The sequence below is a fragment of the Photinus pyralis genome, unplaced genomic scaffold, assembly GCF_008802855.1.
Source record: "Photinus pyralis isolate 1611_PpyrPB1 unplaced genomic scaffold, Ppyr1.3 Ppyr1.4_LG4, whole genome shotgun sequence".
Taxonomy (NCBI): Eukaryota; Metazoa; Arthropoda; class Insecta; order Coleoptera; family Lampyridae; genus Photinus; species Photinus pyralis.
The window spans coordinates 45,586,362-45,603,226 of record NW_022170511.1 but is presented as its reverse complement, the minus strand read 5'-3'; the positions used below and the strand labels follow the sequence as shown (position 1 = coordinate 45,603,226).

At 35.9% G+C, this 16,865-nt stretch overlaps 1 protein-coding gene across 1 annotated transcript; it reads left to right on the top strand.

The window, feature by feature from the left end:
* Positions 1-201: 201 nt before the first annotated feature.
* Positions 202-16,306, top strand: LOC116169185 (relaxin receptor 2-like). Its single transcript, XM_031485213.1, has 19 exons — positions 202-358; positions 411-494; positions 550-658; positions 707-781; positions 828-899; positions 958-1,029; positions 5,099-5,170; positions 5,226-5,297; positions 5,571-5,711; positions 6,650-6,721; positions 12,445-12,516; positions 12,564-12,635; positions 12,688-12,804; positions 12,851-13,083; positions 13,130-13,395; positions 13,438-13,669; positions 13,714-13,826; positions 13,873-13,998; positions 16,002-16,306. Exons 1-19 carry the CDS (start codon positions 202-204, stop codon positions 16,095-16,097), a joined length of 2,253 nt encoding a protein of 750 aa, XP_031341073.1. The 3' UTR covers positions 16,098-16,306.
* The last annotated feature ends 559 nt before the right edge of the window (positions 16,307-16,865 follow it).

Genomic DNA, 16,865 nt, shown 5'->3' with positions numbered 1-16,865 from the left:
TAGCTCCAATCTCGGACTAACTTCCACTTGATTGCGTATTTGTGCAACTCGCAAAAACCCTCAAGAGAGTTCAGAAACTTAAGAAAAATGTTGATTTTTCATTCAGATTGCACCCAAGTGTGGCCCGCGGGGTCGATTCGACTGTTTTGTGAACAAACGAAATTGAAATGAGATACATAGGAGGGACTACTTTGAGATCTAATGGCAATTTCTTTTCTTTCAGAATGGCACAACAGTTCGTTTACCCTCTGCGAAGAAGGCTACTTCCGCTGTTACAATAGCAGCGTCTGCATACAGCAGATCGAAAATTGCGACGGAAAATTCGATTGCGAGGATGGAAGCGACGAATGGAATTGCGGTAAGTAAAAACGCTTCGAATTTTGTTTGACGTAAATGGTCTCATTCACAAGCCGACGAGGAGGGATCGAAGTATTGGGATCATCTTTTCAGAAAGAACCCGAGCGCCGAGCACGAAGACTTAGACCAGAAATGCGGTAAACGCGTTCTCGTCTCTTTGCGGCACGTAATAAAAATTTCAATTTGTCACAGCGTTAAATTATAATGGCTCCTGCATATGTCGCAGTAAAGTAATACTATGCCAGCACATGAATCTTAAGAGGCCCCCCAATGACTTGCCACATGCAGAAATTGATCTATTGTAAGTCTACCAGAAGCGAAACGCGTAGGTAAATTAAAAACGTTTTAGGGACTTCTCCGGGAATTTCTTCGGGGAGCTTAATACGACCACCGTGAATTCGATTCCGGCAGAAACTAGCAGCTTGTAAGTATCACTGAACGAGAACAACTATTCGTACTGAGCTTTTCAGAGTCCTCCGCCAGTGCGCCATTACAGAGCTCCACCAAAAGACATTTTATAAGCTCTCCTATCTCAATTCGCTGTTAGTAGGCCTACGCACTTTCCAATTATACCAAATCTAACCGACCTTTTTTTTGTAGATACTTGGACAATAACGACCTAGTTATATTTCCCGCGAACATCTTTCCAAAGAAAAACGAACTGACTGTTTTGTAAGTATGGGGAACCTAAAATTGGATTACGTTATTCACTTTTCTATAAGTTTAAATTGAAGTGTCAAAGTACTTACCACAAACTCGCCTCTTTAGGGAGAAGACTTGTATAAATCACTTACAGAATAAAGACTTCGATACAACTTTTCTTGTCTTCGGCCTGAACAATTTATAGAAATGTATTACAATGTGTAAATTATAAACTCGGAGAAGCATTTTGCTTCACTTGCTTAGAATCAAAGTTTGTATAACGAGATTTATATGCCAGAGGCTTACTCTGTGTTGTTTGCTTTGTTTTTGTGTTGAAAAAAGCCGCCCCAAGAGAGGTCGCTAATTATATCCTCATCTGTAGGACGGTTGTGTTTTCATTGTATGCCTAAATCTAAATCACGCGACATTCGAAGTTGTTTCGATGCCTAAGTAATGTATTGAGTAAAGTGAGACATTTTTAAACAAGAGACGAAAAATCTCATACGATTTTTAGTAGGGGAATTTTTTTGGCACTCGGCTCGCACTCCTAAACCAGCTCATATTCAATAGCACTGTCTCTTTTCGCTGTCGAGTTAGTCGAAGAATAGGCGGAGAAACGCACAAAACCATAACATAAGGGGAATTTTTTTTCCTTCAATAAATTCCCCTAAAAACGAATTAGAAATTTTTGCCATGCAACTATTTGAGATGGGCCAAAACGACCAAGTGCAATGGAAGTAGGGCAAGATGTGGGGACCATTTCCCAATATTCCTACGGATGGAAATGTTTTTTCTTATTGGGACACCCTTTTAAAAAATCGTATTAATACCTTTGACTACACGGACGGAAGGTAAAAGGGGGTAGTGATAATTCTGATTAATGAAAAACTCTGTTGAAAGTAAGTAGCCTAAAGCCTTCCTGCTGCAGTAACAAATTTTTGAGATTTTACAGCGAATTTACCCTCAAAGGGCGTGAGCAAAGATACTGTTTTAACAAGTATTTTTGTAATAGGCTAACGAATTCAAAAATCGCACTAAAAATATTTAAAAAAAATGCCTTCTGCGATTCGGAAGTTAAAGGAACAATAGATACTACCACCAAAATGCAGTAATATGTTTACATAATAAGGCAAGCCATGACCAACTGTTTTTTTTTTAAATTCGATGTTTTTACCCAAAAAAGTGGGACAGTAATAAAATGTTTCAATTGCTTCCATACCTTGCTTTTTTGTGCAATTCACGAAACTGGAAACGCTTATATCCTCGAATTTTCCTCTACCTATCTGATGCCTATCCCAACCTCGAAAATAAAAAAATTACCGAAAATCATTGAGAGTTACTGAAAACGAAGAGTTCACAAACTCTTAGAATTCTATTGCAATTGCCTGTATGTCTGTATGTAAATCTCGGTAAATATCAAATGTATACAATATTTTTCTATATGAAAGTTGTTTAACATTTTATTTCTCATAATAAGGCAGCATTCATTTGTTTTATTTCAGAAAACAAATGAGTAACGAAAAACAAGTGAATTTTTATAAATGACAGTGCACCTTTTCATTAGGCTTATTTCATAGAGATTTTTTTCTATGTTCGATAGAACCCTTATTCAAGAAAATTTTTCAACAGAATTTATTATAATTTCATATGAATCTTTATGAAAGTAGAATAGTTTTATAAATTCAAAAATTTACATTTTATAAAATTAAATGTTATTATTATTTTTAAATAAGTGTACTTTAAATGAATTTTTGAATTGATTGGAATTCGGCAAATAAAAGATTTCGTTGAAATGTTGATATGTTGGTAGAGTGCCAAATATTGAAGCAGCATTTCCTCTTTTGATGGCAATACTAATCCGTTGAAAAAGGAGACTGCTTGCACGGGTATCGTTTGAAGAATCAGAATTATAATTATAATTGGATCAATATAACATTAATCCAAATATCCTACATCAAAATAAAACAAATGAACGTGTACGTTTCTTATTAAACCTTGAAGACAAATCGAAATTAGTAGTTAAATGGTTTTCATCGCAATGAATGTTCAAAATGCCATTAAATGCAAGGCAGTGGCATAATCTATCACAAAAAGATTGCAATCAAAATTAATTTCCTCTGCACGGATGCTAACGTGATACGTCATTGAAAAGAGAAAAAAATCTCTATCAAATGAGCCTAACGAAAGTGTGCTTTGCTATTTAAAAAAATTCAATTGTTTTTCGTTATTCATTTGTTTTCTGAAATAAAACCAAAGGAATGCTGCCTTATTATGGGAAATAAAATGTTAAACAATTTTCATATAGAAAAATTTTGTATACAGTCGATTTTTACAGAGATGTATACTATATTCCATACATACCCTATATATAATTTCAAACAGTTCCAAGATTGGGCTACTAGTTCAAAAGTTACAGCCCTTTGAATTTTCTTTCGAAATTGGTTTCTAGTCTATAACTTTTGATTGAGAAGTCTGATCGAAAAAGTACGAATTGTTTTGGATTATTATCAAAGCTTTATAAACGAAATGACAAACAGAAGGAAATGTGAAGTTAAATTGTAATTTTTGGGAAAGACGCAAGATAATTTTGAATAATTAACATCCCAAATAATGATGGATCCACCAATACAGTACAATCATAACGTTTGTAAACACTGCGAAAAACTTATTCCTGTGTTTTGTATTCTTGGCACAATTTATTTATTTGAATTAATTAATTTAATTTTTCATCACTTTGCGGGAAATATGCATCCCCTTAGCCTCTGAATCCGAGTAAGTGAACGGTAAATTTGCCCTTTTAGGATCTGAATTTGCGTTTCCTATTTTCAGCATGACTTTTTCCAGCTTGTTGTAAATGTATAATATTGAAGAAACTAACGATTTTACCTCTACCTTTAGAGCTTAATCGCGATGTAGAACTCCCTTTGCGCAAGAGTTGGCAATACGGTAATACAAAAATATAAAATGTCAAATGGAATTCAATCAATTATAAAATTATAATATACAGGGTGTGGGTGTCCCGTGACTCGATGAACACCATATTCTTTGCTCAATTTTAAGTCCAAATTTCCTTATACATTTTGTCCAAGAGAAGTTATAAGCAATATTAAATTTAACAATGAATCAATCTAGTAGGCCATGTAATTGTTTTGTCATATTGTTATAGTGACATCGTTTATTCTTTGACGTTGTAACTTTAAAATTAAATTGATATGTCCCATTAGGGATTTTTCGATCAGGAACCCTCCGCTGATATTCCCTCACTGCCGTTCTTGCATTTCCATCACAGTATCCGTAAATAAAGCGAATATCAGCATATTCTTGGTCTGAAAACGTAGCAATATCTTAAAATTACAACGTCCAAGAATAAACAATGTCACCATAACAATATGACAAAACAATTTCATGGCCTACTAGATTGATTTATTGCTAAATTTAATATTGCCCATACAGGCCGGCCAAATGGGACCTACAACATTATTTATTGTAACGCGCCTATTTGATGAATATAAATTTAAAAGGTGACCGTCAGAACTAATTTTTTCCTGTAGACATACCTGGTGGTCTAGGAGGACGCGAAGTTTCTCTTTCCCAAGCAATGTAGGTATAATTCATCTAAAGTTGGTACTGCTATTTTTTTTTTGTTCGTTTTTGTATTGTATCCGACTACATTTGTGGGTAAACACGAGAACACTGAGCCATCCGATCGGGGGATCTTTTTTACTAGGTCGTTGGGTCACGGTACGCTTGGCCCAATCCAACACTGTTGGTGGCGGTTCTGATTATAGCAGATATCATGATCCTAACTGCCAAAATTCGAGAAATCCTCTGCATTCGTCGTAAATAAGTATATATAATTAAGGCGACCCTTGTTAACATAGGAAATACAAAATTGGGGTTTTCTAGCAAGATTAAATTTCAGCCACAAATTGCTACAAGCAAACATGAGAAGACTGCGTCATTTCACCGAAACGACCCGAATATATAAATAGTATATTTTTGGTGGCTTATGGAAGAGAGCTTAATTTGAATTTATATACCTACCGTATATGTCATCATACACTTATGCCAAAGACATATAGTAGTCATTGCTTTTTAGGGTGGTGCGTCGTAATCGTCTCTCCTACGTCGATGTAAACGCATTTCAACATCTAACAAAACTGATTGAACTGTAAGTACGACAAAATTTAATCGGCGTCTAATTAAAATCAATTTCAAATTTTCAGCGATTTAAGTTACAATCAACTAACGGAGATTCAAAAGGAAATGCTAGAGCCGTTAATTAAACTTCAAATCTTGTAAGTATATTCGTCTTACAGTGTTTTAATAATCGAGATTAAAGCTGCGCCGTTTTATGTTACTCGTAATTCTTACCTCTAGACAACTCTTTACTTTTAGTATTGACGATGGATATCCGATCCTGCACCCTTTGTAGAGTCCAGATTCAATGGAATCAATTTCTATATTTCATGCTCTTTTATTTACTACAGTCCCTCTCGTATTTCTTAGTATTACCTTTCATTCCTTGTACGTCAATTTCGTTAATGCAAATATGCTTTATTCCTTCGCAGATATTTAAGCGCGAATAGAATAGCAAAAATTGACGAGAACACTTTCCCTCCGATGTCTTTGGCCACCCTTTCATTGGCGGAAAACGAACTGGAAGCTCTACAGGCAGGGACATTTCGTTCGGCGACCACACTAAAAAATCTGTAAGTAGATCTCTTTCATATTAAATGTTGACGTGATTGTCATTTTTAATGTCCCGTTCTCGTATAACCGGCAACGCTTGATTAGCGCATTAATACTTTATTGGGTTTCAATTTACTTCGCCAGTTAATCGAAGCTATTTTTATAGTGAACTTTATGAATTCAGTTGCTTTGTCTAGATCATGCGGCATGAATGGATTAGACCGTAGAAAATGCAATTTTACGAATGAACCCCTTGATGCATATGAAAATTTGAATAGTAATTTAGTCTTTCGTAACGATAGCATCTTCTGCGCTATAAGCAACTCGCGGTTTTAGGCGTCATATCAATTAACAAAGATGTACTACTAAGAGTATACAACATCAATTGGGTGTTGCAGGTATACGCTACCACCGAAAGAAGTCCGGAAGGGCGGTTGAAAACCTCAATTAATGGGTATTTTTTCCTGTTAGTGATGCAGCGTAATCGCTAATGTGTGTCCTTTGGCTTAGGATACACACACGTTATGGATAAATTTGGCGGAGGATTAATGTGTTTGCAAAATTGGTGTTATCCCAAAGCTGTTGGGCTTTTACTGTAAATCCATATCGACACTTAATTACTTAGGCAAATTGAGTAGGGAACAACGCTCCTACTTTGGTAATGGCTTCGTTCCAGAGCCAGACCAACGCGGGCCCACATTTGTTGTATCGTTATCGACAAACAATTAACGGCGAATTTAGTCCAGTTTTCGGCGCAATCGCGATTTTTGCAGTATACAGGGTAAAAGATCGCAAAATGATAAAACCGAAGGATCTAAGCTTTCCCCCGCTGTTGTAGCGAGATAAACATAAAACATGTGGATTTGAACCTAACCAAAAGACGCTGATACACGATTTTTTTCACGTTTTTTTTTCTTTGTGTCACCTCTTACTCGCTTAGCGTATCTTCTTATTTCAGATTCCTATCGGATAATGGAATCCATTTTCTTTCTAAGGGAACCTTTCGCAATTTGGATAATCTGGTATCACTGTAAGTACCTAATTCGTTTATTTATTACAGGGTGGTAGTGATTCTAACGTACCTATATATTAATAAGAACATTTTTTCGGCTGCCTCGAGTTTAACTTAAACCAGAAAAATCACGTTTAAAAATACACATTTTCAGAACTTCATCATAATTGCGAGCACTTCCTTGAGCCCTTCATACTTGTAGAGAATACCGACTACTTGTAACCCCTAATTCTCTTCTCATTCTCTGTGCCTCTATAATTAGTTATCTAAACGATTAGAATTCGAATTTCTGATCCCTAATCTCAGTCACATTACAACCTAAGTATACCTTGTATGCGTTTATCAACATTTCAAATCACCGTGCCAGAGATTTTAGTTAAATAGCATCGAGGGGGGTAATTTTGACGCATTGACCACCGATCTAGTTCAATAACTACCTAATCGATTTATTATGATATGAGAATACTCTTCTCTGGCTATATATATGTTCGGTAAATTTTTAACTATGTACACTGTACGTTTTCAAAAATCGGTTTAGTTGCTTTAACTTTAATTGTAGCCAGCAGATCGTCAATTACTCCCTCCTACATATTTGTTTCTACATCTCAAAGTCAGGTCAAGAAGAGATTGTTTTTCAGTCAATCCGCAATAAGTCACATTTCGGACAAATTGTCTTTATAACTTCATTAAAAACGATTTTGTTGCACTAATTTGTCTGATCGTCAGTTACTCCTCAATTTTATTGTGTTGTTGAATTATTTTAAAGATAGGTATTAACATAACCGTAGCTGGTCATTCTGTGCCACTTTTGACAGTGTCGCGTGAAAAAAAGCCTTAAGCCCCCCCCCCCCGCATTATTTCCCGAGAAGGCCGAGATACTGTTCCTCAAAAGTAAAACGTGCATCAATTTTACATGCGACAACCAATTTCTCTCAAAAGATGGGCAGACATTTCTACAATGACTAAAATTTCATGGTGCATCGATGTCTATCGGGAGATCTGGAATATTCCCTACAGTATAATACAGTGTGCTCAGCACAGGTCAATATTAGAACGTCATCATTTTTATTCAATATAACAGATTCCCTCCTATTATTATGTTCTCCCTCGGTTCTCCCTCAAAATGTTCACTCCTAAACAGAACACTCTTGTGATAATTCTTCATGAAGAACTATGCAATGCAGTCCTTTTTTCATGACGAATATTTCTTACCCCACAGGTTCCTAGTGTTAAGTTCTATAGTCCCTTGCCAAAAATTATGGTGTAAGTGATAAGAGCACTAAACCCTTTAGGGGAAATTATTATGTAAACGTTATGAAGGAAAACGTAGCACAGGGGGGTCTAGAGGATATGGAATACCCCCCTCCCCCCAGTACCTATACCGCGACATTATGGTAGTCAAGCGACATTATGGTAATCAAGCGTGAATCCAGCTTCTACAGATGGGGGAGTGGCATTCAGTTAAATTACTACTATATTTACGTAAATTAGCACTGCGCGGGGGAGGGGGGGGGTTAAAACGGTTTAATGCCCTTAGCACTTACACTATAAGTCTTCACAATGAACTATTCGGTATATTTGTCATGAAAGGAAAATTAAATCCTTTATGAAAGTGCACAAAAGTTGCGTGTTGAGGGAGACCGTATAATTTCTTTACAATTATCATAAAATATTCGTATTTTAGGGGGTATTCTGCCACTTTTAGATTTTTCTCCAAAACGATGTAACGATGTTAAGGGCACTAAACGTTTTGGGGAAGGATGTAGAACGTGAGGATCTAGGGTATTGGAATTTGTGCTTTTAGATCTTACGATATATGTAGGGAAATAAACTACCTACTTGCAGCACATAATTAATTTGTAACACTTGTTTACTTTCTGGCATTCTTTTGTTTTTTATTATCACAGCCTACTCCGGTTATATAAACATGTAATTAATTAATGGGTAGCTCCTTTTGTGAAAAATATTGAATTGCTACGGGGTTTAAGCACAGGACACCCCTTATAAAAATTGAAGACACAAAAGACAATCGAATAGCAAAATAAATACTGGTAGTTCTATTTGAAAAAGAATAGTTATGGCACTTTGAAGTTTGGAAATTTTACCATTTCCTTGTGAACACCCTGTATCATTAAATTCAATGTTCTCATTATTAAAGGGTTGCCCTTTACTCCGATTAACAGCATTGATCAAATGTATTTCATAACTTCAAAATCAAGGTGACTACGATTCATCAAAGTGAGACTTGCTTATAGATTCAGATAAAAATTAACAAAATGGCAACGTTGACAAAAAACCAAAAAGTGAATAGGTTTTCATGTAAAAGTTAACAAATGGCATTGAAACAAGTAAAAATATACAGGATATTCTATTTTAAAAAATCAGTTATTTATTGACACACTGCACATTCTAAAATAATTCTATAGATGGTTGCCATCTATAGTTGACATTTGCACAAAAGATTTTTTTAAATTTTTTACCAGGTATGAGCTAGGAAAGACGGACGCACTGTTGCAGGACCCTGTATAATGTATATAACCAAATGCTATAATATTGAATCGGAAATTTTTACTGGCTCTTTAAAAACTGGACAATTTTGTAAATTGTAACTTTTGGTTCTTCCGTCTCAATAGGTTGCGGACCCCTGTTTTACACCCATACTGGGAGGTAGGTAGGCCAACAAAATCCCCAGTGAGATAAACGGATGCGACGACTATGTTAGTGTCATCTTGATCTCGAAACTTCCCACGGTAAATATTTAAATGGTCGACATTTTGAAAAAAAAAGAAATCAGTGGTTATTTTTTTTACTTTCATTCAAATAACAGTTAAACCTCTCGCCAGGAAAGATTGCCGGTCACAGAACACTTGATCCCGATCTACAATCTATGTTTTTCTCAAGATGGCAGCGACTTTCGGGATAGTACCTACCCTGTTAATGTTGAACAAAAAGTCTTTTCGTTCAACATTGGCACGATCCTATTTCTGAAGTCGCTCGCGTCTTCAGAAAAACATAGATTGTAGATCGACACAAGGTGTGCTGTGACCTGCAATCTTTCCTGGCGAGAGTTATATAAATATTTTTTAATGAAAAATACAAAATTCAGCCGCCATCTTGACTTTTGATTGATTTCCTGGACCGGGATTAGTGAGGATTTCGAACATGTTAAATTGGACACTTTTCATAACAAAATGCAAAAAGAATCATTTGTGTTGCAATTTTGCCCTGGTCAAGGGAATTTTTACACAAAGAGTAGGTACTTATATTATAACGTACTCTAATTATTTGGAAATTCAGGTTAAAAAATGCGCTATATTTTTGTTTTTTCTACATAACAAGAGAATGAAACTACTATGAATACTACATTAAATATGCAGGTATAAACTTATTGATTTAGTTATACAGGGTGTAGAAAGGGTTTATGCACCATAGGGATTTCAAACCCAATTTCTTAATATCGAAATATTTTCTTCCCTAATAAATATAAATGGTGACATGAGCAGACGCAGAATTTTCAAGCTATAAGAAACCTATTTATAACTTTGCTCTAAATTAATTAGGAGAGAAAATATTTCGATGTAAATTAGTATGTACAGAAAATGAGGAAATTTAATTTTTCTGAGACACAACTACTTTCGTCTCTAAAAAGGGTGAAGAAAATGTCATTTTCCTCTCTAGTAGTGAGGAAAGTAAAAAACAATTGCTGCGTTAATCCTAATAATGACATTTAAAATTGAAACATAGCTAAATCTAGATTGCTATGTGTCAAACTTCATTATTGCATACGATAATTTTTCAATTTTGATTGTAGTTTCACAAAAAATTATACAGCGTGGCAAGTTGACGGCGAGACATAGGGAAATAACATGGGAAAATACATTTTTGCACTCCTTCGTTCTAAATCGCGTTTTCCCAATAAAACACGAAAGTCGGGAACGTCAATTTTACAATTGAATATTTACTTTCGCGCACTAGTGTCTAAAAATTCAACGAAATTAACTATTTAGTGCGGATAATAAACTAATAAGTAGTATGATGGAAGAGTAAAAAAGAAAATATAAATACACTTTACATCATTCCCTTTAGTACACGGGCAAAAAAAAGCTTAAACCAGAAGTTTGGAACAATAAATTGACATTTTAAATTTCTAAATTTCTACTTTATCGGCATAGAGGACTTGATTTTTTCAAAAGAATTATAATATCGCAAAAATCTCGCGAAAAGGATTTGAATTTATATAAATTCGATTAAACTAATCCGTGCAAAAAATAGAATACATGTTACGTGCGTGAAAAGTATTTGCTTGATTCGCGCGAGATGCGTCGCTCGTGCGCGTTGCGCACTCGAGCCACCAAACTTCGCGCTCATCTGCAAAATAACTGTTCCCGCACTAATAATGTAAATAACTATTTCGGCAATTCCTGCTCCCCATTTAAACCTAAAGAAAAAATAAAAACACCCTCGGATAGTTAATTAAAATCGACATTAGATGTCACCAAAAAAGTGCGCCTAAGCCATTTTTCAAAAGTATAAAAGTTAAATAAATAAATCCAAAAAGGTAGTAAAAAATTGGTTGGCCATGATTTACCTACCGCATTTGTCACCTAATTCTTTGATTTAACTGTCATCTGTAATAAACACGCCAACATGAATAATTACACTACAGAAGAAATTATTGTAAAGTCGTTTTATACTGGGGAATAATACACGGCGAAGTTCGTGATTTATTTTCAGTTAAGTTTGATGACAGGCCAATCTTTTATAGTGTAATTATTTCACCCTTTCGTGGTTGAAGTGAGATGATAGTCAAAGGAACGATTTGTTGTACTATGCGATCAAAAATGAGTTGCTGTCGAGTCACCTTTGGAACTTTTGTTTACATGATGGGAAATCGTATTTGAATTAAACTTCCAAAGCCGACTTGACAGCAAATCATTTTTGATCGCCCGGTAGTAGGTACCTAGCAAGTGCGACACGTCACTCCATGGCCAACCATCTTTTAGGATGTTTAATTTAATTTTCCTGTAGGATGAAATGGGGAGCAGGAATTGCCGAAAATGTATTTTCCCATGTTATTTCCCTATATGTCCCGCCGTTGGCGTGCCACACTGTATGAAAAACTTGAGAAGAAAGTGTTTTTCAACTCTCTTTGAACTCGAGTTGAAAAACTCCACTCTCTAGTTATAGGTACTTTCATCATTATGTTGAGATTCGAAGGTTTCATCTTCTTCAAATAGTGGGTGCATATCGCAGTCACTTTTATGCATACAGGGGAGAAATGGGAGCCACTTTTTCTGCAGTCACACGCTGCTTCGCATTCAGTTTTGCAAGAGCAAACTTTTTAAAACATTACTGGATGGTGCAGGTTGCGTCATTTTAATGTGTTTTAAATAATTTTCCTTTTTCCAAGACTATTTTTCAAGTGGTATTATAAAATTATACTGATGAATTATTGTGGAAAAAATCACACAACACTAATTTTTAGCATAAATATTGTTTATACCATATAAATAATTATTTGCCCCTTCTAAAAGGTTTCTGATTTTAACCAATACAAAAAACCAACAATTTTTTTTTAAATCATAAAAATTGGAACCGTTACGAAGAAAACCCTTCATAGACGCGACTATCAGGTGGTTCTTTATTCAATTGGCAATTAATGCATGAACTCTCACAGTTTAGTTGGGATATTTTAGATTGTTGTGCTACGAGTGTGCCCTAAAATAATTTTCGCTTTACAGTAACTTGCAAGGGAATGGCATCAAGCACATGGACGTGGAAGTCTTCGAAGATGTGCACAACTTGACATCACTGTAAGTGTTACGATTGGAAAACTCTTGATCCAAGTAACCTTTTGCAGATACCTGGGCAATAACGCCTTCAGGAAGCTACCAAAGAACCTGCTGCATCCTCTCACCAAGCTTCAGTATATGCAAGTATCATCGTTTACCTCCCGCACCCGTTACCAAAACGTGTACTTTCAGCTATTTCGACCGTTTCGAAATGTGTCTTGCCGCAACCCACGTGCGAGTCTGCGAACCGAAAGGTGACGGAATCTCCAGCCAGGAGCATCTCTTGGACAATCCCATTCTACGGACAAGGTAAATTGGGAGAAAGGGGAGACGTAACATTTAGGTATACTTGTAGTGTCTGGATCATGGGCGCGGTCGGTTGCTCGGGCAACATAATCGTACTGCTGGGTAGGCTAATTGCGCCCGCTAATAACGTGGTGCATTCGCTGTACATTCGAAATTTGGCGTTGAGCGATCTGCTAATGGGTATTTACTTGTTTGTAATCGCAACTGCGGACTACTACTATCGAGGGATGTACTTGCAGTACGAGTCCGATTGGAGGCATAGTGCTCTGTGCAACCTTTGCGGTGAGTTATCCCAATTTGATTTCAACTATTCCCAAGTAATTTTTAGGATTTCTAAGTACGTTATCGTGCGAATCGTCGGTTTTGATCTTATCGTTAGTAACATGGGATAGGTTTATATCGGTCACGCAACCTTTAGCCAGAAAGCAACCCTCGGCAAAGGCCGCGTTTTTAACGCTTACCTTTCTATGGATTATTGCCATCACAGTGGCGGCGGCCCCGTTAACCACAATAGCCGATCAGTACTTTGGTGACGAATTCTATGGCAGTAATGGGGTGTGCTTATCTCTGCACATACACGACCCTTACGATAAGGTAACCGACCTTTCTAAGATCATTACCATGTGTAATTTACAGGGATGGGAATACTCGGCAGCGATGTTCGTATTTGTAAATACAATTGCACTTATCTTCATTTGCTACGCTTATTGTCGCATGATACAAGAGATACGCGCTAGTAGCGTAGCATGCCGATCCACCAGGCAAAGCCAAGATCGTGACAAAGTTGCTCAAAGATTCGGAGTTATCATTCTTACTGACTGCCTGTGTTGGGTTCCAGTGATTTGCGTCAAACTGGCAGCACTATCAGGTAAGCATTCCCTCTAAAACCAACCCTAAACTAATTACTTTCAGGATGTGCAATATCCGAAGCCTTGTATGCTTGGTTGGCCATACTCGTTCTGCCTATTAATTCAGCCCTCAACCCCGTACTATACACGTTAACAACAACAGTATTCATCAAACAGGTACTTTGCCAGCGCAATTATAAAATTTCATTGAATTGAATTGCAGATACAGAAAATCATTAATTCGCGAGTGTTTAAAAGAAAACGTTCCGATCAACAGAACTCGGACACAGCTCACAGCTCGTCATTTTTACCCAGAGGTAACGGATCAAAGCGCTCAATTTTTAGACGGGTATGATTGACAGTTGTTATACTTTAATTGGGGTGTGTAATTATTCGTTTTAGGGAAACCAAGGGAGTATAAATACCATACGAACGAGCTTAAAACAGTCGACTGCCGTTTAAATATAAACAATTGTTCTCAATGTTAGTTTTTTGTTTTAAGGCTACCTGTGATATACATACCTACATGTTTTGGTAAAAAAAATAAAGTCATCGTATTTATGTCACTTACCCCGAAGCTATAGTGTCGCCTGGAAGGACCTTTATATTTTTTTTCCAAGCTTTTTTTCATTCCGCGATTTTCTTAACCCGGCAGCTCATTATCCTCGCCAGTGTCCGCAATACTGGAATCGGTGGAAGATTCCATAGGATCATAACTAGAACTGGATGTTTCTGAACTCGATCCGCTAGTAATTTTCTTTGTTTCAAGTGGCAATAAATCGGCCTATTGTAGTTCTAAAATTCTAGTTAAAGTGGTGCTATATCCATTTTCTTCGGTATAAGCCAAATTAGCTGGAGTAAAACAAGATCGGAATCTGAAATTTATTTTAAAAGAAGAGTTATTTACTAAATTATATTATTTATTCTTCATGATCATTGCTTACTTGTTTAGAAGACATTCTTGATTATAGGTTGCTTTTATAGTCTCGCTTGTAGTAAATCATCATCCATGTTATCCAGTGATTCAATTCGTAATTTATTTTCTGGCGAAAATTCCCATTATAATTATAGTTATGTATACGTTGCCTGTAGGTATGTTTTTTTACCGAATCCAAAATATTATTATCTATAATGGATTCCTCTAAAGTATCCTGTATATTATTGTCTATAATAGATTCTTCTAAATTATCTATACGAGTTTCTGCCTGAAATAATGCCAAAATTATAAAATGAAACACTATTTAATATGCTGTCGAGTCACCCTTGGAATTTGTGTGAACTTCCAAAGGCGACTCGGCAGTAATTCTTTTTTGATCGCCCGTTATTATCTTTGCCTCTAAAATTTCTGCAGCATCTTCAATATTTTGTTTTGCAGTACCCTTTAGGCCTCATTCGCTGTTTCCTGACTCGACCTTTTAACTTGCAATTACAGCAATGAGACCTAATTAGTTTGAGTTATTTCACTGCAAAACTAAATGTTAACATCCACAACATTGAATAGAACACCACTTGACACAGCAACACTGTCATAAGTGGAAGAATATTACAAACTTTTTTATTTTTATTTTTTTTTTTTATGATATGACATTTTTGGACTTGACAGTGTTGCTACCCATGTGCGATATTTCTCCCGAAAGCCCACCAGCCCATTTTTAACTTCTACCATCAGATTTAGGTATCCAATAGAAACCAAATTCGAAAGAAAATTGAAAGGGCTGTAACTTTTGAACTAGTAGCCCAATCTTGGAACTGTTTGAAATTATGGATTCTACAGGCTACGTTCTATAAGAAAAATTTTTTTCCGGGACGATCTGAGACAATTCCTTCTTTCGGGGCAAAAAAAAGGCAGTGTAATATCTTCCTTTTTTACCAAAAATCGACTGCACCAAAATTTCTCGGGAAAACACTTTTTCTTATTAATTTTGGTGCGTAGAAACCAAAACAATTCGTACTTTTTCGATCAGACTTCTCAATCAAAAGTTATAGACTAGAAACCAATTTCGAAAGAAAATTCAAAGGGCTGTAACTTTTGAACTAGTAGCCCAATCTTGGAACTGTTTGAAATTATGGATTCTACAGGCCACATTCTATAAGAAAAATTTTTTCCCGGGTCGATCTGAGACAATTTTTTTTTCGGGGCTCAAAAAAAGGCAGTGTATAACCTTCCTTTTTTACCAAAAATCGACTGCACCAAAATTTCTCGGGAAAACACTTTTTCTTATTAATTTTGGTGCGTAGAATCCAAAACAATTCGTACTTTTTCGATCAGACTTCTCAATCAAAAGTTATAGACTAGAAATATCCATACATGCACTTGATTTATTTATTTATTTATTGTCCCTCTTGTTCTAGGCTCTCAACAGGATTACGCCCAGTTACAGAGTGACCCGCATAATGCCTTTTAGAGGTGCCCCTGCTGAAGATCTTAAGTTGATATTTGGAGAATAATGAACGAGTTTGTACTGAGAGTAGTGACTAGTGACAAATACACGACATAACATAACGGGTGATCAAAAATGAGTTGCCGTCGAGTCGCCTTTGGAAGTTCAATTTCCTATGTAAACAAAAATTCCAAAGGTAACTCGACAGCAACTCATTTTTGATCGCATAGTATAAGTATGTAAAAAGTTGCATGAAAAAGTCCTCTACAGTGAGTTAAATAAAGCAGGAACTCAAAAGGTTTCGTACGAGTCCTCAAAAGTCTTAAAACGTAACGTAAAAAGTAACGGTTTTAGTTTCTGTGCATCTCCAATGCGATTTTATGGAGTTGTGCTTGTGATAGCTACCTTAAAAGATAATTTATTTGTACAAAAAGTGTATTGTATCAAACAATCAGTAAGGGAATTTATTTTATTGTAAAAGACGTGTCCATCGCACCTCAAATTTATCATTGAACACTTGGTTATTATTACATAGGTACTATACTTATACAGATTCGGTTAAATTGACAAAGTTCTGGTAGTTTATTTTGATGCCGATGGATATTCCGATGCGATATTTTGAAAAATATAAATCGCTTCGTACATAATTGCAAAAAAAGTGAAAATCGCCATTTTTAAAAAGTTCAAATAGGAATTTTTTTTAATGGACGCCGTATTAGATTTGTTCTCTTTCCAACCGTTTACCATACAATTATAACAAATATATCGCACCGGAATATCCATCAACATCAAAAACTACACAACTTTGCTCATTTAACCGAATCTGTAAGTACCT

Coding starts and splice junctions, on each gene's coding strand:
- LOC116169185 (XM_031485213.1), top strand. CDS start 202: ATGGCAATTTCTTTTCTTTCAGAATGGCACAACAGTTCGTTTACCCTC. Junction 12,636..12,687: donor CTCACCAAGCTTCAGTATAT/GCAAGTATCATC, acceptor GTGTACTTTCAG/CTATTTCGACCGTTTCGAAA. Junction 13,396..13,437: donor TACACGACCCTTACGATAAG/GTAACCGACCTT, acceptor TGTAATTTACAG/GGATGGGAATACTCGGCAGC.